General features: G+C 43.9%; 1 protein-coding gene across 1 annotated transcript; it reads left to right on the forward strand.

Moving 5' to 3' along the window:
• Positions 1 to 333: 333 nt before the first annotated feature.
• Positions 334 to 24,991, forward strand: POLE2 (DNA polymerase epsilon 2, accessory subunit). Its single transcript, XM_072986933.2, has 19 exons — positions 334 to 486; positions 3,978 to 4,078; positions 5,269 to 5,344; positions 5,751 to 5,828; positions 5,993 to 6,086; positions 8,531 to 8,605; positions 9,440 to 9,523; positions 9,726 to 9,782; positions 11,043 to 11,091; positions 12,345 to 12,417; positions 13,880 to 14,052; positions 16,374 to 16,463; positions 17,327 to 17,381; positions 17,866 to 17,925; positions 18,032 to 18,109; positions 18,708 to 18,816; positions 21,357 to 21,533; positions 23,028 to 23,095; positions 24,822 to 24,991. Exons 1-19 carry the CDS (start codon positions 416 to 418, stop codon positions 24,838 to 24,840), a joined length of 1,587 nt encoding a protein of 528 aa, XP_072843034.2. The 5' UTR covers positions 334 to 415; the 3' UTR covers positions 24,841 to 24,991.
• The last annotated feature ends 750 nt before the right edge of the window (positions 24,992 to 25,741 follow it).

Here is a 25,741-nt window from a genome sequence, read left to right on the forward strand (position 1 = left end):
CACCGCAGCTCCAAAGAACCCGTTTTCCCGTTCATCATCATCATCATCTTCTTTTTCTTCAGGGGCCCACCACCTTCCTTCCACAGCCCCTCGCGATGGCGGGGGATCGATCTCCCCCCCCCTTTGTGCCCACGACCGCTGCCCGCCCCCCGGGGGGGGCTTTCCCTGAAAGCGGGCCTCGCTTCCCTTTGTTGTGCCTCCAGACCCCGTTTTGGAGAAGGCGCTTCTCCTCGGAGGAAGGGCCCCCGGTCAAAAGACGCTCCGGGACGCCTGAGGGGAAAGAGAAAGGCGTGGGAGAGGGGGGAAAGAGGAGGAGGAGGAGCCGGGACCTTCCTCTTCCTCCTCCTCCTCCTCCTCCTCCTCCTCCCGGGGAGAAAAGGCGCCCTTTTTTTTAATTTTCCCGGCCCGGCTCGAGATGGCGGCGGCGGAGAAGCGGAGGGCCCGCCTGGGCGCCGCTTTCCAGATGCACGGCCTCCTCCTCCGCGCGTGAGTAGCCTCCCCCCCCCAGGAGAGCGAGAGAGAGAGAGAGACAGCCTTCGACCGACACACACACACACACACACACGCACACGCACGGGCAGAGGGGAGGCCGAAGCCGCTCCCCCCCCGGGGGCCGCTTCCAAAGAGAGACCCAGCAGGCACACCACCCACCCCCACCCCCGCGCCCACTGGGCTTCGTGCTGCCCCCGGGACGAGCCCGGCTGCCTCCTTTAAAAACAAAAAATCTTAAAAGTGGCTCTTGGTGGCCTTTGCTTTGCTTTGCGTATTTATTTGCTTGCTTGGTTGCATGTATGCTGGCCGCCGTAGAGTGACAGGCCTCCCCCTCTGACAAACTGGGGCTGGAATAACGGGGAGTTGGAAGGGGGGGGTGTCTCATGAGATTGCAGCCATATTCGGGGTGGGGGTGTTGGGGGGGGTCCCTACAAGATCCCTTGAACTCCCTTTCTGAAAGGGGATAGATAGACAGAAGCTGGGATTCTTGAGAGGCTCTTGGGTGGGTGGAAGAGTTCCTTTCTCTCTCTCTCTCTCTCTCTCTCCCCCCCCCCCGCACAGGGCCTTGGAGGGAGGGGGGTCTTGCAGAGCCAGTCCTTCTAAAAGCCAAGGTGGGGGGGGCTTTTCCTCCTTTACACCCAAGCTATTCAGGAGGGTCCCTACAGTTCGAAACAGAAGCCAGTGTGGTCTGTAGGTTGGGGATCGAGGGAGAGTCTGAGGAGACCCGGGTTCAAACCCCCAGCCGTGGAAACACAGCGAGGGGTGGCATTGGGGAACCCCCTCCTTGAACATCTCAGGTGCCTCAAAAACGATGAGGGTCATCCAAAGTCTAAAGCATCGGCATCACACATGTCTGCGAAGGAGCCACACGTTTCTAGAGAGCATGGACACAACGGGCCATCTTTGCCATATCTTGCCAGTCCTGTGACCCAATTCTTGATTTTAGTTTGGAAGAAGGAATCCGCAGCCGCTGCGGGATGTGGCACAAAATTATGCTCCGCTGACCGGTCGCTTCTGACTTGATGGTGACACTAGGAATGAGTGACCTCTAAAAGATCCTGGCATTAACCACCTTGTTCAGGTCATGGAGACTCAAAAGCTGCGGCTTCCTTCATGGAATCCATTGTATTTCATGTTTGGTCTTCCTCGTTTTGACTGCCATCAATTTTTCCCAGCCTTTTCTGGTGGATCTTGTTTTCTGATGATGTGTCCCAGACATGATGGTTCTCTGTGGAATCATTTTTGCTTCTAGAAAGTTCAGCTTTGATCTGGCACCCACTTATTTGTCCTTCAGGTGATCTGATCAATCTGTAAAGCTCTCCTCCAACACCACATTTCGAGTGAATAAATGTTTTCCCATCCGCTTTTTTCACAGTCCAGCTTTTTCATCTTCACGGTTAGCAATCAGTAATACCATACTATGGGCACTCTTGACTTTGGTTTGCAATGGTGTGTCCTTTTGAATCTTTTCCATTTCCTTCATTGCCATCTTTCCAAGTCTCACTCTTCTGATTTCTTGACTGCAGTCTTTATTTGGATTGATGATTGAGCCAAGTTATGAAAAAACTGTAACAATTTCATTTTTTTCCAATGATCAATATTAAAGTTGGATAGAATCATAGAAAAGAAGTTGGAAGGGGCCTATAAAGGCCATCAAGTCCAACCCCCTGCTCAAGGCAGGAATAAAAATAAAAGCAGATCTGCCAGGTGATTATCCAAGTTTATCTTGCATGCCTCCAGTGTTGAAACGCTCACCATCTTTTGAGGTCATTGGTTCCGTTGTCGTACTGCTCTCACAGTTAGGAGGTTTTTGCTGAGATTCAACCGAAATCTGACTTCCTGTAATTTCAGCCCATTGTTGCATGTCCTGTCATATGAGATGATGGATAACAGATCCTGCCCCTCCTTGCTTTCAGCCCACTGCTCCATCCTGTCAAGGTCATTTTGAATTTTGTTTCTGTCTTCTAGGATATTAACTGTTCCACCCAATTTTCTATCATCTGCAAATTTGATAAGCATTCCCTGCACTGCCTCACCCAAGTCATTAATAAAAATATTGAAGAGCATCGGGCCCAGGACTGAGCTTTGGGGTACCCCACTAGTGACCTCTTCCCAGTTAGCGAAGGACCCATTAATCATCACCCTCTGAGTACGATCCTGTCGCCAATAGGTCTTCTGTAGTCATTATTTTGTTCCCTTAAAGGGCCTCAATGAATATAAGGACATTCTATTTTGGTGTGTGATCAGTTTCCTTGTGGACACTTGCATAAAGCTTTTGGTTTCTTCCTTTTCCATATTTGTAGTTGGTGCATAAACTTGAGTGGTGGTTATGGGGAGAAGCTTTCTATGAAGTTTGATTGTTAGCAGTTGATCAGACTTGGCCCTATAGTTCCCAGCTGTGCTTTGCAATTAGGGGCACCTTCTACCTTCTGAGTTTGTCATTCCAGAATAAAACGCACTGTAATTTTCACATTGAAAAGGACCGGTTCCAGTCTACATTATTTTGCTCAGTAGTGAAGTGATAGCTCAAACTGCTCACAACCTGGGTTCAGTCCCAGGTAGCTGGCTCAAGGTTCACTCAGAGGTTGGTAACGTGAAAACCCAGGTATGCAATGTGTAGAATTATAAACCAACCAGCGAGTGCTTTAAGCGCTATGGAGCAATATATAAGCAGCCCACTTTGCTCTGTTATAGTGGATAAAATCCTGTTGCTCAGCCCTGGGGCCTTCTGTGCTAACAAGAGTTAGCTTGAGTGTTTCTGCTGTTGACTCTTAGCCTCACCTTCAACTACTGCTGCAGCCTTAGAGCAGAAGGATCTTTGTTCCGACCACCAGTGGAACAATCCCTTCTGCTGTGTGCAGCTGTTCCTGAAGCGATGTGGCCGCCTTGACCACTGTTTGGCCTTGCTAGAAGTCCACACCACATTGTCTAGCCTGCTGACAGAGAGCTTTCTGCTTTTCTGACACATGCAAACCGTCTTAAGGTGTGTATCGAAGTGGAGGCATAAGTGCTGGTTAACTCAGATGGGATCAGACAATCCACGGGAGAGGGGGGAAAAGCTGTTGCTGTTGTGGGTCACTCACAACGTTTGCCTCTTAACTACAAAATACTAAAGAAAAAAAAAGACCGGGATGATATTGCCATTATTGTGCCACCTGAGAATGTCCAGTGGTGTCCAGCAGTTGCTGGAAATGTTGTTTGGTTAAGTAATTGACTCGGGCAAAACTACATGTGTATTTTGGGAATGAAAATGCATGTATTTGACAAATATTTGCTGACACACACTTTAGTCTATGTGTGTATTATAAAAATGTGTATAAGTAGGCACAGAATACATTTCTATGTAGGAAGAGGAAAAAAAATCTGACAGCCAAAGTGAAATTAAACTACTGTATAAGAAGAATTAAGTGGGATTCTTAGAAATATGAGACCTGCAAATTTTCACTTTGGTGATCTTGACAAACTTTTTTTTCTTCTTTACTCAGCGACGCTACGAAATACCTCACAGAAGTTCTTCAAACAGCTAATGAAGTGGAACTTGAAGACATGATAGAAAATATAATTGATGCGGTTGAAAAACAGCCACGTGAGTAGGTTTTTAATTTTAAAAAAATGGTTCAAGGAGGAAAAAAGGGAAGCTGATAGATTTTAGGGGGTCTTCCTCTTTATTGTGAGGTTTATGATCACAAGTATATGGATACTGTTATGGCAGAAGGGAGCAACTGTGAAGTCTGACCTTGTCAGTGTAGCAAACGGAGAAGGATGACTGGAAACAGTAGTTGAGGAACATCTGGGAGGGTCACCGTTGCTTTATGGGGTAGCGGCTCCCAGCCTTGGGTAATGCCAACTCTTCCTGGACTACAGCTCCCAGAAATCCTGACCAGCACAGTGAGTGAGGGGTGAACTCTTCAGGGAGTTTTCATCCAAGAACATCTGGGACTGAAGGCTGGCCTCCCCTGCTTTCAGGGTAGATAAGAATCCAGTTTTAAAGAAATCATACTGATTTCCTTAGTGACATAAATGAAAAAAAATAATTGTTTGATTTAAATTGCAAAATAATAATAATAACAATCGGATTTTCAGAGTAGAAATGGTGATTTAAATTTGTGTGATCCACCCTGCCTGCTTGATGGGCTGTCTTATTTGCATAATAGGTGGCCGGTGCAAACTCTGGTCTTTGTATAAAGCAAACTGGAAAAGCCCAGTCGTAATGTGTAAGGCGATGGGAGGCAGGCAGGAAGCCTGTTACGACGCCCTGCTAAGCGTGTGTAGATAGATAGAGGTCTTTGAGCCTTTCTGACATTTCATTAGAAACCCCACCACTGGGTCACCAGCATAGAACAGGTGGCAGAAGAGGGATTAGTGCGTGGGCTCCTTGGATGATCTTGGATTTCCTGCAGCTGAATGTGGTCGCTTTCCTGGCTGTGCTTCCTTTTTCTTCTGTTCTTTTCTGTCTTCTCGCAATAGAAATCAGCAAATATCCGTGGGACATCACGGACGCTTCCCCTCTTCCCCCTGCGCTGTAGTAGCGTAACTGTAAAGGGGAAAGAATCTTGTGTTTATACGTTTCTGTTCTTGTGTTCCTCAGAGTAATCCAGGTGCTGTCTTCTGTAACATGCAACTGGTTTGTACAGTACTGGGTAGATGCCTTGTTAAAAAAATAATAATTCTGTAGTGGTATCTTCTGAAGTAATATAACAATGCTTTGTGAAGTACTTCTTGCTTCCATTAATGGTAGAGGTCACCGTTTTTAATTTTTTGAAATTTTCTTTCTAGTGTCCTGTAACATGATCGAAAAGTCCATGGTGGAAGCAGCAGTTCTGGAGTGCAGCCGGTCTTTAGATGAAACCATGTATGGTTGCATAAATTCATTTCAAGAAATAAATGACTGGGAAGTTTTCTGCAATGTAACACAGTGAATTGATCGGATTCTGCTGTTCCTTATTTATTTATTGCCTATTTTTAATGGTTATACCGTTTTTAAAGTTTTAATATTGCTGTACGCCACTAAGAGTAATGGCGCGGCTGAAAAAATAGGCAATAAACTCTAACCTTTCTACTTAATTCTATATAGGTATTTCATGAGGGCCAATTTTCCTTTTAGCTGGTTGAAGAAACTGAAACATCGTGACACCTGTGTTCCCTTTGTTCAAGATAATGTTAAATGATTTCCTTATTCATAACCATGAAACAAATTATTTTTTCAAGCAACTATTCTGCAAAGGTTCTCAATGCATATGCATTTGTTTTTCCCGCAGGGAACATATTTTCAACATCATTGGTGCTTTTGATATTCCTAGATATATTTACAATTCTGAAAGAAAGAAATTTCTACCGTAAGTTCTTGCTTTACGCGTTACAACCATCTTTTCCAACCCCTTGGCCAAATCTTATTTCTGATATGAAAGATTTCTTGTTCCCTGTTTTAGAAGATAACCGTTTTAATGTTTGTTCTTCTGGAGTTCACCTTAACCCTGAAGTTTGCAAAATTTCTTTTCAGTCTCTCAATGACCAGCCACCCGGCACCCAATTTATTTGGCTGTGCCCGAGATAAAGCAGAATTGTTTCGTGAGCGTTACATCATCTTGCAGCAGGTGAGGAAAAGGGAGAAAGGATTCATCCACCAGATATTTAAAGATAGGATAATCCTGTAATTCAAGAAAGAAGAGTACAAAATTACCTGACGATCAATCCAAGGTTATACGACTTGCTCGCTCAGGGCAAACTGCAGAAAGAACACCTTTGTGTTCTTGCACATAATTGCTATACTGATGTGAATTAGGTAAAAGTAAAGGTTCCCCTTGACAATTTGTCCAGTCGTGTCCAACTCTAAGTGGCGGTGCTCATCTCCGTTTCCAACCCATAGAGCTAGTGTTTGTCCGCAGACAATCCTCCGTGGTCACGCGGCCAGCGATAACGTTAAATGCAAAAAAGAAAGAGAAATAAAGACAAGTGTATTTATGGCTGCTATGGTAACTGGTTTGGTTTTATTGCTCTTTGATAGATTATGTCTATAGTACCAAACACAAGAGTAAGTCTTACTGAGCACTGTGGGATGATAGTTGTTGATACATTACAGTGGTGCCCTGCATAGCGACGACAATCTGTGCAGCAAAAATCGTTGCTATGCGGATTCGTCGCTATGCGAAATTAAAAAGCCCATAGGAATGCATTGAAACCCCTTCAATGCGTTCCTATGGGCTTAAAACTTACCTTTTAAGCAAAAATCCTCCATACGGCGGCCATTTTAGCTGCCCAGTAAGCGAGGAATCCATCCCTGTTTTACCCGGCGGCCATTTTGGAACCGCTGATCAGCTGGGGAAAAATCATTGCTATGCGAAAATCGGTAAGCGAAACAGCTTACCAATCATCGTAAAGCGATTTCCCCCCATAGGAAACATCGTTATGCGATCGCAAAAGTGATTGAAAATTCTTCATCGCTATACGAATTTATCGTTAAACAGGGCGCCCATTATGCGAGGCACCACTGTATTTCCAAATAAGTGCAATAAGGTTGTATTGTTAATTACAGTGGTGCCTCGCTTAGCGAGGTTAATCCGTTCCGGATTAACCCTCGCTCAGCGAATCCATCGTTAAGTGAAACAAAAAAGTCCATAGGAACGTATTAAAACACCGTTCTGCGAGTTTTCTCCATTGCGGCGGCCATTTTGGATGCCTCGTTAGCGAGGCAAAACAGCGGTCGCCATTTTGTTTTAGCGGTGGCCATTTTGGAACCGCCGATCAGCTGTTCGCTATGCTTTGATCGCGTCCGCGCGATCATCGCATAGCGAAAAAAGCCCATAGGGGCCATCGCTGAGCGAACGCTCCAGCGATGGCCCGGGACCCATCGTTGTGCGGTTTCATCGCATAGCGAAGCGTTCGCTATGCGAGGCACCACTGTACTTTTGTTCTGGCAGATTGAAGTTTTGCAGCCAAAACCTTTTGTAGGACCTTAAAAACACACTTGTTGTGGTATAACCTTTCGTGGAATAGGGTTTACTTCATAAGACACATTATATTGTAATTAAAGAAAAATATGAGATAGACTTTGTTGAATCAGATCAAAGGCCTGGGTAATTCACAGCCGTGTTCCTGCATGGGCCCGCCGACAGATGCTTTGAGGATGTTCACAATCAGTAGCCTTTCCTCCCTACCTTCCCTCCCCACAAATGGTATCTTGAAGTATACTGCCCCTGAACATGGAAGTTCTATTTAGCTACTATTAGAACTTGGTTGGACCAAAGCATGCAAAATCTGTGACCCTAGTGGCTAAGAGGTAAAGGTAAAGGTTCCCCTTGACATTTAGTCCAGTCATGTCTGACTCTAGGGTGCGGTGCTCATCCCCGTCTCCAAGCCGTAGACCCAGCATTTGTCCGAAGATATTTTCCGTGGTCACTTGGCCAGCGCAACTAGACACGGAATGCCGTGATCTTCCCACCAAGGTGGTCCCTATTTATCTACTCGCATTTACATGCTTTCAAACTGCTAGGTTGGCAGGAGCTGGGACAAGCGACGGGGGCTCACTCTGTCACGTCAATTCAATTTTACGACTGCTGGTCTTCTGACCCTGCAGCACAGAGGCTTCTGCGGTTTAACCCGCAGTGCCACCATGTCCCACGTGGTGGCTAAGAGCTGCAGGCCAAAAATGAATATTTCACATTCTGGTTGCCGTTCCTGGTCGTTGTTGATAAAGTTCGTCCTCGAATGTTACTCCCTTCTAAACCCATCTTAAAATAGGTTCCTCTTAAACTTCTTCCTTTGGCAGGAATTCGATAACTTAATTATGTGTTAAAGAAACAGGTTCAGTTGTTCGGGGTTGTGGAGTGACTGCTTTATTTCATTACTGCTGATACACTTGACAGAGCTATTTTAATGATCAGATTGTTTTTCCTGTGCATGGAGTTAGAGGACGTGCTATTGTAAGAGCTGTGGTTACTACTGAATTAAGAATTTGAGAATGACATGGCGGGGGGGGGGAAGATCTTACTGATGTGTGATGCCTTTTTAAAAAAATGGGATCACCTTTATCTCTGTGCAGAGAACCCATAGACATGAATTGTTCACACCTTCTGCAATTGGTACAGCGCCGGATGAAAGCAGGAATAAATTCCAGGTAAACCGAATGTGTTCAGGTCACGCGGAATTTGGTGGTTCTTCGCATAGGGAAGGAAAGTGGAATCCGTTTCTGACCAAGGGCCACATTGGCTTTATGGGGCCTGTATAAGCCGCTGTCGGCATGGCGACCCCTCACATGCGTACGAGCCCTCCATACTCGCATACGCACCTACATAGATCCAGTTTCATGCTCGTACATACTCATGCATACAATCTCTTCTGCTTCATGAAAATGCATACTTCCGACTGACTCACTGCTTGCTTTTTTAAACCACTGACTGCAATGCAAGGAATTGCATTCGTTGGGTTGGGCTTCCCTTCCTCAGCAGTAACAAATCTCGCTGCCCCGTCCAGGCCCCCCTTGCCAAAAACCTAACTACGGTGGTGGTAGTGATGAGCAGTTTGGACAGATCAGAGGGTGTCTCTTTGCTGATGATCAAAGTTGGCCCTCCTTTGGGGGACTAGGCTGGGTCAGGTGGAGAATTTTGCTGGCCTGATGGGCCCCCCTATGGCTTGGGGTTCCCCCCCCCCATGTTTGCTTTTGTATGTGGGATACTGGTGCTATCATGTTGTTCCATTGGATTCCCTAGTGTGCCTCCTGAGCCCTTTTCGGGGAGTTGGTCTTGGTGTTATTCAAATAGCCGGATGGAAAACCTTTTCTGAAACTCAGGGGACTTAAATGTCTTCAAGCAGTTTATGAAAGATCTGTAATTCAGTGGGGGAAAATGAGCTTCGTCACTGTGGGTCCTGGTGTATATATTGGAGATACAGTATTACAACTGGTTTTTGAGTCTGGAGGGTGTTGACCTTAATTCATTCTCTCTGATTCTAGCTGAAAACTATAGAAACTCTCTTGGGCAACTCGGCTAAAGTTGGCGAAGTGATTGTTCTCGGGATGATCACCCAGATGAAGGAGGTAAGCTGCGCTGTTGGGTGTTCTGACAATCATGCACGTACTGGGTTTTAACGTGGTTGGCAGAGGGAAGGAAATGGTCATCTACCCCCATGTTCCGCGAATTAGATTTGGGGATACACCACTTTTATACAGCAATGTGACCTTGTGAGGAAGGTTGAAATGGAATAAATTGATCATAATGACTTTTATTTGTATTTTTAAGGGGAAATTTTTCTTGGAAGACCCTACAGGAGTTGTCCAGCTGGACATCAGTAAAGCAATATCCTTTTTTGCACATGTTCAATTAAAGCAGAGACTTCTTATTATTGGGAGGAGCCCACCTCTTGCATTTCCTTCTTGATTTTTTTACTTCTTCCATTTTTCTCTTGCTTGTAGGTTCCTTTTTATATAGGTTTTACTTTTGCCTTTTCTTTTTTTAATTCTCTGTCAGATTCTGCTAACCTGCTAACTAGTGCAATTTTTTTCTTTCTCCCTTACATAAACTTAGCAGTACTTTGTTATGTAAGGTTTTTGGTAGTAAGCTGTGAACTGGGACCACTTTTATTTCTATAATTATTTCCTGCTCAGGGTTCCTACTTTCACCAATTATTCGGTGTGAGTAGCTCCCACTCCCCCAAAAGGAGGTTGCGGAAGCCACGGAAGAATTCCAAGGTTTGCAAAAGTACAACAGATCTTTATGGGGAAAGTATTATGAAAGCAACCCAGTGAGAGCTGAGCCTGCTTAGTGGCCGTGGGATGCAGACTGACTGGAATGGAGTGGAGAGCAGAAGAGGAGACTGGAGAAGAGGGGGAAACAGATTGGGTTGTTATGGAGGAGAAATATGGCTTACTGGCTGGATCATGAATTTAACCAAGATCTCTCAGTCTGGTTCTAATGTGATGTTGAAAAATGTTTTGATGTTGTATGAACAACCATGTGATTTAACATACTTCCATGAGAAGGCGTTGAAGCTTTTGCTTCCATTTCGAACTCATCAGATTTTAACATTGTGTGTTTAGATCAGTTACACTTTTGTTAGCCTGCCTGCCTAAAGAAACTACTTAAAGGCAGAAAGCTTCAAATTGTGGTTTATGATATGGGCTTATTCCCCTTTGTTGCTGTTTAATTGTTAAGTCATGTCTGACTCTTCGTGACCCCATGGACCAGAGCACGCCAGGCCCTCCTGTCTTCCACTGCCTCCCAGAGTTGGGTCACAATCATGTTGGTCGCTTCGATGACACTGTCCATCCATCTCATCCTGTGTCGTCCCCTTCTCTTGCCTTCACACGAATTGAAATAAACCCTAGGAAGCAGTGGAAGACAGGAGGCCCTGGCATGCTCTGGTCCATGGGGTGACGAAGAGCTGGACACGACTTAACAACTAAACAACAACAAACCCCTTTGCATGGGGATAGATAGAAGCTTCCTCCTTTGGTTAAAAATTGCTTTGCCATAGCCGTTGAATTTTCTTTTAAATCTAATGATTATTCATGTAGTGCTGCCTAGTAAGCAAGAACGTTGTCCTTAACTATTTTGCACCAGTTCCACAGTGGCTTGTACACAGAGTCATGTTTTGTTTTAACAGAAGGTAAGACAAGCACTTTTCCTCTTAAAATCTTGTGACTCATCTCCTTAAGGCCATATTCACAATCTTATGAGTCATTGGCAGGCTGGTGCATCAGCTAGTTACGCTGATATAATAACTTATGTTCTGTGCTGTTGAGTTGTTTCCAGCTTATGGAAACCATATGAATTATTAAGACCTCCTGATTGTCCTGTCGTTAGCAGCTTTGCTTAGGTCTTGCGAATTCAAGGCTGTATCCAAGAAGAGTAACAGTAGTGATGTAGGGAGGAGAGGATTGTTCTCTAGCCTCCCTTTGTTTCGAACAACAATTGTGAATGGCCTCTTTACGTACTGGCTACACACACAGTCTGTACCTGCAGTAACAGCATACCAAAAACAAAGTAGGAACATGTGTACACCCTTCGTCCGCGAGTAGATTCAAATCATGTTATAATCCATTTTCAAAATGGAAGGAGCATACAGTACATATTTTTTAAAAGCAGTTTATTATAGGGTTAAAGGGCACATCTCTTAAAATATCAAAGGTCTTAGAAGTAAAAACATATGAAAGTAAAATACAGTTCTTAGCCTTTAAGCATCTATGGATGGAAATCCATGATTTCTGTTTGTTGCCTCTGTGCTGCTGTCTCTCGTTTCTGCTTCTTTTGTGTGGGGGGGTATGTGCCTATTTGTGCTGAACTCTGTTTTCACCTGTTAACAGACACAGGTATTTTAATGACATTCGTTTTTCCCTCAATTTGTTTCCCTGAAAATAAGACAGGGTCTTATATTAATTTTTGCTCCAAAAATGCATTAGGGCTGATTTTCAGGGGATGCTTTATTTTTTTCTTAGGTACAGCCATTTACATTTATTCAAAGACAGCCCTGTCATCATCTTCTGGTTGTTGCAAAAGGGTGGAGGGCGGGGTTTCACTTTACTGGGGATTTTTGGACTAGGGCTTATATGATGAGCATCCTGAAAAATCATACTAGGGCTTATTTTCAAGTTAGGTCTTTCTAATTTTTGGGGAAACAGGGTAGTTTTATTACAATATCTATTTATTTAGGTTAAAAAGAATCTTTTCTCATCATGTTGCATATGTCCTTGTAATGTGGAAAAATCAATGAGAAATAGGTCCAGAACTGAAATGTAAGTTGATCCTTAAACTCAACAGAGGGTTTATTTTTAAATAAATAATTCTTAGGATTGGACATGTTCGAAAAAAGACACACACCAATTTTTGACCTCCTAGTCATTAACCAATGTTACTTTTTAGGGTGGTATGAAGATGAAATATTTCACGTCAATGCTTTTGGATTTCCCCCAACGGAACCTTCTGCTACCACTAGGTACGGTCTCCTCTGTCCCTGCACGTCCGTGGAACGTCCCCTTGTTTATGCCATTAAAGCTGCCGTGTCCATGTCCATGTTCAGACTTAGAGGAATCCCAAACTCAGTGGGAGTTTGAAATATTTTTAGGGAAGGAAAAGAAAATCCTAAAGGAGAGGATTGCCACAGAGCCCCGATAAGTACGCAGTAGCATGTCCTGTTGAATCACTGGTTGGCGTGTCTGGAAAAGCATAGAGGGAGGAAGAGGGATCTAGATATATAAATGTCGATTGCAGTGAGACTGCAGGGGTGTTCCACAGCATTAGACCCTTATGCAGTGTCATTTCCTGGAGGCGAGGAGGGGAGTGGAACCTGGCTTGAATACCCGGTCAAAATTCCTCCATAACGTTCATGTATGCAAGAGAACACATCTAAAATTATCCCCCAGAACATCTCCCAGACAAATATTAACTTAAGGACTTCAGTGTAACATTTGCTATATTCATATAGAGATTTCTTCTTGTTAGGTGCCATCGAGGTGTTTCTGACTTAGGGTTGTCTTATCAATTAGCGACCTCTAAAAACCCCTGCCATTACGAGCGCTGCTTTAGTCGTGCAGTCGCAAGGCTGTGGCTTCCTTTGTTGAGTTAACCCACCTCATATTCAGTCTGCCTGTCATGCTTTCTCCACCTCCTATCCCGTTATTGGCTTTTCGCAAGAGTTCCATGGTGTGCCCTCCAAAATTATCCCTTCAGTTGGGTCATGCTTTCTTCTGTGGAGAGTTAGGATTTGATTTCACATCCCATTTGTTTGTCTTTCTGTCAGTCTGTGGTGTCTGTAAAGCTCTTAGCCAGCTGTCACAAGAGTTGTCTTTGCCAGTGAATCTTTTCTCCTCAGGATATGCCCAAACGCTATAGCTAGTCTCTCCCTGTTATCACAACAATACACCCACAACAAAAAACACGCTGATCACCATAATCGCCCAACCCCTGAAAAAGGACAAAAAGTGATCCCACAGCTATAAATACTCACCTGTCCAACAAACTGCAACAGAGCACAGACAGAGTTCTGACCTCTGTCCTCTGAAGAGGCCGGCCACAGAGACTGGCGAAACATTAGGAAGAACAGCCTTCAGAACACGGCCAAAGAGCCCCCCAAACCCACAACAATCACTATAGCATTGGTTAGGAATATACTATTTTTAAAAAATCTTGAAAAAGCATTTTGTGGTATAAACTTCACAATGCTTGTCATTAAAATGAAATAACCACCCTCCAGAAACATGCTGGTGTAGGACACGGTGAACTTTAGTATGGTGTTGATGATAATGGATGGAATTTGTTATTTTAAAATTGTGGAATGATGGCCATTATAGTGTCCAAATTAAAGATTACATGTTAAATCACATCCCCTGCATATTGCCGAGCAAAGGTCATGGATGCAGTTACATGCAGACTGATAATGTTTGCTTTTCCTGCTGCAGGGCATATTATGGGAACCCAAACTTCTTTGGAGGGCCTTCTTCCACCTCTGTAAAAGCTTCTGCAAAATTGAAGCAGATGGAGGAAGAAAACGAAGATGCCATGTTTGTCTTCCTTTCTGATGTGTGGCTGGACCAAGCCGACGTGATGGATAAGCTTCGCATTATGTTTTCAGGTAACTCTGTCGATCAGTATAGGAGTGATAGAACCTTTTAAGAAAATGCCAAAGCATTGGGGACTGTTTAGTTGATATTGGGAAAATATCCATTTGTGAAAAAAAAAATTGACTGGTTTATAAAACTAGGATTACAGTGGGGGAGATAAAACATTTTCCTGTAACACTGGAAATGGGGTATTTGGGTGAAAGATTGCCATGTAATAGATTGGTCTTCTCAGAGAGAGAGCTGCTTTGCATAGCAGGTATTGGTCCTGTGTGGTTGCCCGACCGCTGTGTGGCACGGTGGCCTCCCAAGCTTCCAACGCCGCCCAGGATGCCCGAGAGGCCTGTGCCCTGAGCACACTCCTGTCCTGCAGTGAGTCCTGGACCCTTCATGCACAGCAGGAGAGGAAGCTGGACACGTTCCATATGCGTTGTCTCCGACGGATTCTTGGTATCACCTGGCAGGACAAAGTTCCAGATAGAGTAGTCCTAGAACAAGCTGGAATTTTTAGCATGTATACACTACTGAAACAGTGCCGTCTATGTTGGCTCGGGCATGTCGTGAGAATGACTGATTACGAAAGATCTGTATGGAGAATAAGTGCAGGGAAATCACCCCAGAGGGAGACCACAGCTGCGATACAAGGAGATCTGCAAGCGGGATCTGAAGGCCTTAGGAATGGACCTCAACAGATGGGAAACCTTGACCTCTAAGTGCTCAGCCTGGAGGCAGGCGGTGCATCACGGCCTCTCCCAATTTAAAGAGACCCTTGTCCAGCAGGCCGGGGCCAAGAGGCAGTCCCGAAACCAGGGGACAGATTGTATTTCTCTTCAGTGTGGAAGGGATGGTCACTCTTGAATCATCCTCCTCAGCCACATGAGACGCTGTTCCAAGTCCTCCATACAGAGCACGTGACCACCGTCTCTTGAGACTGAAGGATGCCTAACTTTTGCCGGAAGCCCATTGAATCGGGCTGGTCTTGGGTTGCCCAAGTCCTGCCCCTCTAGATTTTCTTCCTAGTTCCAACCACACATCTCCACAATGGTAGAAACACAGGACTCTTGCAGGTATGATCCCGTGTCCTCTGTGTTTATGTGGTATGGGTTTGATCCTTTCAGTATTGTATTCTCACGGTTGTTAGCTTTATATGTCGTCTTTTAATGTTGTAAATCGCCATGGATCCTTTTTTTTTTTTAAAGGAGAAAGGCGGGGTAAAAAAAATATTTTGAATGAATCAATGAACAGCTTTGGCCTGTTTTGGCACTGGGCTGCTGAAGAGGTTTGAGGCTAAGAGGAAGAGGATGAGCGTCGTGCTTCCTCGTTGCACGACACTTCTGAACACAGCGCTACTGGGAACGATCCAGTTCACCACTTGATGTTGCAGGGCAGGCGCTGGGCTGTCCATGGACTGTGTTGAGCACCTCAGAGGCACCCGAGATATTTCCGTTTTTAAAAAGACTTTCTGTGGGGCAAAGGCCTGTTTCCATTCCGGGCGATTTCCAGAAACAGCTATTATCTCAGTTTTTAACCAAAGAGACCCCCACCACCAACATTATTTTAAAAAAAATCAAAATATCAAAGCCACAACATAGCTTTTAAAAACCAGATAGGATGTGGTTGGTAATTTCTGGGTTTGGTACAGCCCATGGTGGGGCTTCACTCCCAAAATTTTGTGCCCAAGCTTGCTGAAGTTGTCAATTTGAACTTCCTCCTATCCTTTTTTTACTAAAAGACTTTGAAATGCTTCCTACGATAAGCAGATACTTGAATCCTCGTCATGATGATCTAGGTCAGTGGTTCTTAACCTTGGGTTACTCAGGTGTTTTTTGAACTGCAACTCCCAGAAACCCCAGTCAGGACAGCTGGTGGTGAAGGCTTCTGGGAGTTGCAGTCCAAAACACCTGAGTAACCCAAGGTTAAGAAGCAGTGGTCTAGGTGATAAGAGGGAAACTTATCTTAGGTCAGGCTGGAGGCTGTTGCTTTTTATGACCGGCTTGTGAGCTTTCCAGACGTGTCTCATTTAGTCAAAGGACTCAACACTGACTGAGTCGGGCTCTTACAAATGTCTTGCAGGGCTTCACCTTGCTAGCCGGTCTTTGACATACTGTTAAGTAAACCCTTTTGGTTAAACAGAACAAGTTTGACGGATGGATGGGCTTGAGAAATGACCAAGGTCACCTTCCTCAAGGGGAGTGAGTGGCCTCATCCAGTTTGATGCGTATGAGATTTTTGTTTTGGATTTGTCAAAGAAGAGATGACTGTACACAGCCTGAGTTGGAGGGAGGGAGCGCAGGCAAACCAAATGTGAATCACGTCCTTTGTTTCATCTATCCAGGTTACTCCTCCATGCCTCCTACCTGTTTTTTCTTCTGTGGAAACTTCTCTTCGGCTCCCTATGGGAAAAATCAAATTCAGTCACTGAAAGGTACCTGGCACTTCAGGGACTTCACCGTACTCCCAGTTTTATGAATGAACAGTACATTAGCTTGTATTTTTTCTGTCGCATTATATTTCATATTTGAATTGGCATGCTCGTTCTCTCTAGGGATCTAAAATAGAAACCTGTGGTGGAAGGCGAGGCGGTGGCTCCTTAGGGATTTTGCTCCCTGGACATAACATGGATGAGTCCAGGGGGGTTTAATGATCGCTGCCTTCCTTCAGATTTAAGATTCAAATCTTTTGAGTGTATTATTTGGGGCAAAAATGGGTGGGCATTGCAAGGCAGCGGGTTTTTCCCTGGCGTAGGCATGTTTGTTAGAGCATAAGTAGAGCATTTCAACATGTGTTGACTGTCATGTTCTTGCTTCTGCAGTGTGCATCCGTTGCCCGGTAGATTAACACTTGGAAATGGCTAATGGGTGACTATGTTGGCTTAGCAAGAAAATGTTGGGTGCTATAGAAGACAAACCAATCATTCTATACACTATGAGGTGTGACAAAAAATACTTACAGCTAAGTTTCTCAATCTTTCACAGTGACAAAGGCCCCTGACATTGTGCACCCATTAAAATTTGTAATTAATATCTTGAAATCAGCTTGGGTGCCCACTGATGGTATGATCTCCAAGCCTGAAGGGCTTGGCTTTTCTTACTTGCCCTTTGACCCCTGAGAGAGAGAAGTGTGTGTTTGTATGTTACCTTTCCAGGCTTTTGCTCTTCTATGTAATGACACTGTTATTTGGTGCTGAATGCCAGCTGCATCTCCCTGCATGTCCTATTTGATAAGGTAAGAAACTGTGGGGATAATTATACAGCCTCACAGGAAGCCTTTTTACTGTTGTGCCTCTAGGTTCACTGAAAACTCTTGCAGACATAATATGTGAATATCCTAGCATCCATGAGAGGTATGTATTGCATTATTTGCTTGGTGAAAAATCTTAATGGAACATATTTTATTTTATTTTTATTTATTATTATTATTATTTTGCTCAGAGAACAACCCAGGAGAAATATTATTCCCGCTTAGAAAGAAGTTTTGGTTCATTCACATTGAATGCGACCCAAATGAATAAGCTGCTAAAAAGCTTTTCCTTTATATCTTACAGTATAGTTTTTGTTTAGAAACTCTTGAGTAAGCATGAAATTGGAGTAGCAGCTGTAGCCAGGCCTGGGAGCTGTAGCCAGGCTCCCCCAGTTTATTCCCACGGATCCCTTTTGAGGTGGGAAGGCAGGCTCTGTCGATGAATCTTGGCAGGAGAGGAGGTTGCCTGCGCCCAGCTCCCGACACCCCTGTCAACTTTTGAGTGATGTTGCCCTTTTGCTTTGCTGGAGCGTCCGTTTTCCATTTCGGTCCCACTGAACAGTGTATACGCCTTTGACTCTTTATAGCAGCCGATTCGTGTTTGTTCCTGGCTCCGAAGATCCTGGCCCAGGCTCCATATTGCCAAGGTATGATTGTTAATGCCTGTGTTAAAACTCTTTCCTTGGAAGTGTCGCTGTGAGAATATGTATATCTTCTATATTTTTTGATGCATATCACACTAATTTATTTTAGACCCCCACTCACAGAAAGCATCACTGAGGAATTCAGACAGCAGGTGCCCTCTTCGGTTTTCACAACAAATCCTTGCAGGTAAATGCACCCGTTCAACAATTGGGGGAGGGGGTAAATAATGACATCCCAGGGGTGCTGAAATCATTAACATATACAGTGGTGCCTCACTTTACGATTGCCCTGCATTACAACGAAACCGCATTACGACGTCTTTTTGTGATCACAATTGCGATTGCAAAATGATGGTCTGAATGGGGTTTTTTTGCTTTGCGATGATCAGTTCCCTACTTTGGGAACCGATTCTTTGCAAAACAACGATTTTAGAACAGCTGATCGGCGGTTTCAAAATGGCCGCCGGGTAAACAGAATGGCTCCCCGCTGTTTTCTGGCCGCCTTATGGAGGATCTTCCCTGGACGGTGAGTTTCCAGCCCATTGAAACGCATTGAAGGGGTTTCAGTGTGTTTCAATGGGCTTTTTATTTTCGCATTACAATGTTTTCGTTCTACAGTGATTTCGCTGAAACGAATTAACGTCGTAATGCGAGGCACCACTGTAGTAGCATATTTAGGTCAGACTGATATTCCCAAAATATCAGCACTTCTGCTGCCCTGATAGCTTCTCCTGGATGTCCGTTCAAGCGTTTTGAGGAAACAGATTTGTGTGTATTTCTTCTAGGGTCCAGTATTGCACCCAGGAAATAGTTATATTCCGAGAAGACTTGGTAAATAAAATGTGCCGGAACTGTATCCGTTTTCCTAGCAACAACTTGGACATCCCTAACCACGTAAGGGAAAAACTAAACAAAATAATATCCAACATTTGGGGTTAAATTTCTGGTGGTTGTGGGCTTGTTTTTGTCCTAATATACTCCTGTGTAATTGGTTCAGGAAACAAGTATATTACCATAAAGACATTGTCTTATTTTTTTTGTTTTTCTTCTTCAGTTCTTGATGTGAAGCACAAAAGAGTGTGCAAAAGTTCTTTCAGCGGAGAATGTCAGTCAGTTAAAAGAGGGGAAAACTTTGAATAACTTCCCCTCTGCTGTATCTGTGGTGGTGATGGTTGTGTGTCACCAAGCCACCTCCCACTTACAGTGACCCCATGAATGAGTGACTTCCAGAATGTTCCGTCCTCCACAGCTCTTCTCAGCTCTTGTAGACTCGAGCCCCTGGCTTCCTTGAGGGAGTCGGTCCATCTCATCTTTGTTCTTCCTCTTCTCCTGCTGCCTTCCCCATCTCCCAGCATGATTGCTTTATCCAGGGAGCCCTGCCTTCTCACGATGTGTCGGACAGCCTCAGTTTCAACATTTTTGCCTCCAGAGGTAGGTCGTTCAGGTGCAGTGACTACAAAAAAGGATGCCATCAGCTTGAGTCCACAAGAGCTGAGCAGCAGGGTTGCTGAGGGCGGGACATTTCTTGAGATCAGTCATTCATAGGGGTGGCCGTAGGTTGCAAGCGATTTGATGGCACATCACAGCAACAGCGGATGGATTTAAATGACTTAATGGGATTCCTTAGGGAGACTGCTTTATTGATTGATTGATTGATTGATTGATTGATTGATTGATTGATTGATTGATTGATTGATTGATTGATTGATTGATTGATTGATTGATTGATTGATTGATTGATTGATTGATTGATTGGATTTTTATCCTGCCCATCTAGACCAAAAGTCTACTCTGGTCGGTTTACAAATTTAAAATCAATAAAACCAAAAACATATAGGTCCAAGATGGCGAAGAAAAAGAAATTAAGATACCGCAGGAGGGAATACCTTCCCAAATAGCCGGGTTTTAAGTTTGTTCCTGAAAACACCCAGAGAGGGAGCCAGGTAGATCTCCATGGGCAAGTTGTTCCAGAGTTGAGGGGCCACTGCCAAGAAGGCCCTGCTCCTTGTTCTTTCTTTCTGGGCCTCCCTCGGCATCAGGCCCCTCAACCACCCGGCCTGGCTGGAACAAGTGACTCTGGCAGAACTGGGTGGGAGAAGGCGCTCTGCCATATACTGTATTGAGGTACTAAACCATGTAGGGCTTTATATGTCATCGTAAGAACTTTGAAATCAATGCGGAAACGAATGGGCAGCCAATGCAAGGCGGCCAGCATGGGGGAAATATGCTGGTGCCTCTTCACCCCAGTCAGAAGTCTAGCCGCCGCGTTCTGTACCATCTGAAGTTTCCGCGTCAGTCTCAAAGGCAGCCCCATGTAGAGCGCATTACAGTACAGTGGTGCCTCGCTTAACGATTGCCCCGCATTACGACGAATTTGCTTTATGACGATTTTTTGCGATCGCAATTGTGATCGCAAAACGATGGTCTAAATGGGGGAATTTTGCTTAGCGATGATCGGTTCCCTGCTTCGGGAACCGATTTTTGCTTTATGATGATCAAAAACAGCTGATCGTCGGGTTTTCATAATGGCCGCCGGGTGCTTAAAATGGCTCCCCACTGTGCTTAGGGACAAATTCCTCGCTATACAGGCAGCGAAAATGGCCGCCGTATGGAGGATCTTCACTGGACGGTGAGTTTTTACCCCATTGGAACGCATTGAACGGGTTTCAATGCGTTTCAGTGGGGTTTTTAATTTCACTTTACGATGTTTTCGCTTAACAGCGATTTTCCTGGAATGGATAATCGTTGTTAAGCGAGGCACTACTGTACTCTAATTCTGAGACTACGAGTGCATGGACCAAAGTGGTGAGCACCCCCAAATCAAGATACGGATGATTTAAATGACTTAATGAGATTCCTTAGGGAGACTGTGTTATCTAAGGGAGTCTCCAAACCAGAGACTCTGCAGCTACTATGCATGGCAAATATAAAAGCTTCACAGAAGCATAGTAACTAGAGTCTGCTTTAGATAACATAGTTCTGTGGGAAGTCTCATCATCCCACAGGGCTCACAGTTCAAAACTTGCAGGGATTCAGGCTCGTCTGAAGTCTAACCTCAGCGCTCAAGAGGTCTAGAATTTGGAATAAAGCAACCAGAAGAAAAGGCGGCAGTTCCTGATGTGTGCTGCTGATCAGTTGAGGAAAACATAATTTAGGCACCCATTCTAAAATCCTGTTTGGAAGTAAATCCCACCGAACTGAGCCAGAATTTCATCTGAGCCAGACCTCTAGAGGGCTGGCCCACGTGCAACTGGCAAACCAAACCACCGACTGAAATCTTAACGGTAGCCTTCACATGGATTTAATGTAGCTTGGTCTTTCATGGATTACAGTCCGGTTCTTCAGGAACCGTTCTAGATCTGGATTCTGATCCCTGACAGCTGCCCTGAATCTCTCCCGTCTTCAAGGACCTTGTGCTTTGCTTTGTTTTGCAGTTTGTGAAGACCGTTCTTTCGCAAGGGCACCTGACACCACTGCCTCTTAACGTCAGCCCTGTCTATTGGGCTTACGACTACACCTTGAGAACCTACCCTCTGCCGGACATGATTGTGTTTGCTGACAAATACGACCCCTTCACTGTGACCAACACCGACTGCCTTTGCATAAATCCTGTAAGAGCTCTCGTCTTGCCGTTTTCTTATCGCATGACGGAAACCTGTGTATTTAACTTGCAGAACAGGAAAGAAAACCTCCCTATATCTATTAGATTTTTAACAAACATTGAGGGGAGTGATTCTTCTTCGTGGTCTCTGTGAATGCACACAAGTGGATCTTCGTGGGCTTGCGCAGAGATGCGGACGCGTCTAGAGCTTTTACACCGGCTCGCTATGTGAAAAAGGATGTTTTAATTACATTCTAAAAATGCATGAGTGCATAACCTAATAGGATGCACTGAAAAGCAAGAATATGGGTCTCAAAAATATCATTAATAAGTAAAAGGTTTTATAGCTTTAAGAAATCTTTAGCCTTTAAGCGCATTATGATGATGTGCAGAAAATTATTTTAACTGCTCACCCAGTCAAGCCAGTTTGAATCCAGAGAGGAAAAATCATGCTGTCATCCATCTGATGGTTGATGCTCACTGATAATGTTGTTGGTTTCTGCTGTGTGGCTCTTATTTTTATTTACTTAAAATATTTTTACTCCACCGTTCTCCTTAAAAGGCCCTAAGTGGCTTACATCATTAGACTATTAAAGCTAACAACAGCGAGTCTACAAATTCTAAAAAGGATCATATAAATACCAATAAAATAATATCAGCAATATTAAAACACATTCAAAGCATTAAACATATACAAATGTATTTATTGGATTTCTTTCCCACCCCTCTAGACCAAAGGTCTAATCAGACACTATACAGATAGTATAAGCAGTACCAAAATACATTCAAAAGGCAACTGAACAATGGGATTTATTATATAAATGGCTTGAGTCAGTAGATAGAGCTTCATTAACAGAGAATTAAACGAAGAGGTAACTGCAAGTATAAATCTGGAAGGACAATCGAAGTGTAGAAAGGTGGAAAAAGTGCACTTGATATTGTAACACAAACAGGAGGATTTAATGACAGTATATTTTATGTCCCCCTTCTTCCCCCTTTGTTGTCCATTTCCCTGACCCTTTGTACCCCTTACCCTGTCCCTAGTTCTTTTTAAATAACAATTATATTTAAAAAGGCATTAAGGTACAACATTCCATCTATAAAAAATCCCACTCAGGAGCCAGTCACTGAGGGAAAGATTTCCTGAAGAGAAAAGTATTTGCCTGTTAGCGGAAGGACAGCGAATATGGGGCCAGTCTGGCCAAGTTTCCAAGCTCTGGATTTATTCCATGCATCCCTTTCCCCAACACACTATTTTTTCAGCCGTTAACATTGCAGGACTAATGTTAATTCTGTGCCCTTAGACCATTTAATTAGAACTGCATTATTCCTGAGAACACCGCTGCTAGGTGTTGGGCCAGAATTAATTATTCTTCAGGATTGAGTGGGTAAACAGGCAAATATATATTTGAAAGTGGCTTCTAACTTGAAAGATAACTGCTTTAAGAAAAGGCCTGGGTTTAAAACTAACATTATTTCCTCCATGTTTTTCTTTTCATGGTAGGGGTCTTTTCCCAGAAGCGGCTTTTCATTTAAAGTATACTACCCATCTAACAAAACCGTTGAGGACAGGTAAGGCCTAGTTTTTTTGCTTTGAACCGGTGGGCCAGTCTCGGCTCCTGTTTTTAGATCATTGAGTCAATTCCTGGATTCTGATTGATGCCGATCCTTCCTAGGGTTTTCTATGGATCACGTTCTCAGAGATAGTTTACCCATCCCGCCTGATGCTGCTTTGGGAACATGCCTCATGCCCATGGCCCCACAGGTGGGACTAGATGTAACCCTATCAGTCCTGCATAATCTCTGGGAGGATCTTGGATGGATCCACTTCTAGGAGAGATTCAGCTCATAGACTCAGTTTCACAGCCAGGAGCTCCGACCCACTGAGTTATGCCACCTCTCTTTCCAAATATTATTTACATGTGAATATACTGGGCTGCTGTCGGCAGATGGAAGTTCCTTGGCAGCAGGGAAGGAAAGGCAAAATGTGGAAGCAAAAGGTCTTCCCAAATCAAAAATAAGAATAAGGACAAGGGGAAATCCACAGCAATGAAATGACAGAGAACAAGCTACTCCAAAGAATTCCAGAATCGCATCCCCCCCCCCCCCCCGTTGACCTGCTGCTGGCCAGCAAATGTTTGTCTGAAACCAGTTCTTAAGAACACTCTGAAAGGGAAGGTGTAGATTCAGACAAGCCTCTTCAGGAAGAAAATTCTGAGATTTGCCCCATATGAGTTGAGCCTCCCCCCCCCCCCCCCCCCAGTTCAGCATTCTTCTTCATGTCCACCTTTTAACTTATAGAACTGCTTATCCCAGTTTCTCTTGCCAGGGTGCACGAAGAAGACTCAGTGGTGCATAAAGTTCAGGAATTTAATAGGATTTTAACAATTACAAATAATTGCTGGAAGTGTTGGGGTAGGATTCAGGACATCTCGGTTCAAATCCCTGCTTAGCCGTGGAAAATCACTGGGAGGTAGCAAGGGGAGAACCACTCTTTAAATATTTCACGTCTTAAAAACCCGAAAATGATTTGTATCCTCAGGTGATATGGATTAGGGATCTCCTTATAGTTTAACTAAATGACGTGGTTTCTGAGTATTATTACTGGAAGACAGCATATAAAGAAAATAACAAAAGGGATTGTAGTACTGCTGTGTGATAAAATGCACTGCATGTTTTTTGTGCTAGCATGTGCAGCAGAACAGAGCTGAACACCAGCAGTGACGCTGGAGACTGTTCAGTTAACTGTGGGTGCTATAAAATGTGCGTATACTTTTCCAGCACCGCTCTGCAATCTCATTGCAACTGTTTGTGACTTGAAGCCCAGTCTATTTATATTTATTTTAATTAAACTGTGCCTTTGTGTGTACAGGGAACATTTTAATTCTTAAGTTATTAAACTTGTGGCGAACCCAGCTGTTGGAAAACAGCCAAGATGAATTTTAAGAGAATTAAATCTAAAAGCATGGCTAGCTGATGCGAGGCCTCTATGTGAAATGTAAATAGAGCCCCTTTTGTTGCATTAAATAGAACTTAATCCTCAGGGCGGCCGGGACAAAACATCACAAATCTGTGTGAAGGAGGCCCTCTGTGCCCACACGGATCTAGAAGACTTAGGGAACTTTAATTAAATGTACAAGTTGGACTCTGTAACCATAGGAATAGACGTCTCTGTAGGGCATACTCTGTTCAGTAACTTCAATATTCAGTTGTTTAGCTTCAAGATAGACAGTAGTAAGCCAATTCCAAGGAAAAAAACAGTGCAGTTTTAATAACATAAAATTGGTTTTATTTTCAGCAAACTTCAAGGTCTCTGAATCTCCATGAAGAATGAACAGAATCAACATCTTGTTCATAATATGACACCAGCCCTGTTTCTAGGATGATGTTTTTTTTTTTGCAATGTGCAGTTATACTGATACAGAACCTTTTGATACAGATTTTTAAATAAAGGTGTTGTATATTTGCGCTATGTATTAACAGCTCTGCTGGAGACAGAAGTCGTGCAAAATCACGAATACCTAGATCAATTGTCAGTTGCCAGTCTAGGGAAACGTGTGTGCTTCTAATACTCCAGTCGTTGTTTCAGGTTAGCCTTTTTATTGTCCATGAAATTTATTTATTTATTTATTCATTCATTTATTTATTTATTTATTGGACTTATATACCGCCCCATAGTGCTACAAGCACTCTTCGGGTAGTTTACAATTTAATTATACAGGCTACACATTGCCCCCCCCCAGCAAGCTGAGTACTCATTTTACCGACCTCGGAAGGATGGAAGGCTGAAACCATTTCAAAGAAAAAGAAGCTTGGAAGATTTTGCAGCACAGTCTCAGCTTGGCTTCCAGACAGGTGGGACTACATTTCCCACAATCCTGCAGCAGCCATGGTTGCTAGTAAAGCTTTTTAAAGCCCACATTTGGGGTGGGGGGGAAATGTGCATCTGGAAACAGAGAAGTCCCGATGCATCATTATTATAGCCAACCCATTTCTTCTGAGTTGACCAACTACATTGGTATCGGTGTCCAACCACATGCTTTAAAGCAAAATAACAAAAACCCCTGGTTGCTCAGGAAATTACAGGAGGTATCCTCATCTGGACAATGCCAGGCTGGGGAAAGGCTGAATCTGATGAATATTTTAAAAAAGAAGCAAATTCCCTCAAGTCACTGGAAGAGCTGATGCCGAGAGCTCTCATTACAAACGCTACAGTGC

Source organism: Pogona vitticeps, chromosome 1 (genome assembly GCF_051106095.1).
Source record: "Pogona vitticeps strain Pit_001003342236 chromosome 1, PviZW2.1, whole genome shotgun sequence".
In the NCBI taxonomy this organism is placed as follows: Eukaryota; Metazoa; Chordata; class Lepidosauria; order Squamata; family Agamidae; genus Pogona; species Pogona vitticeps.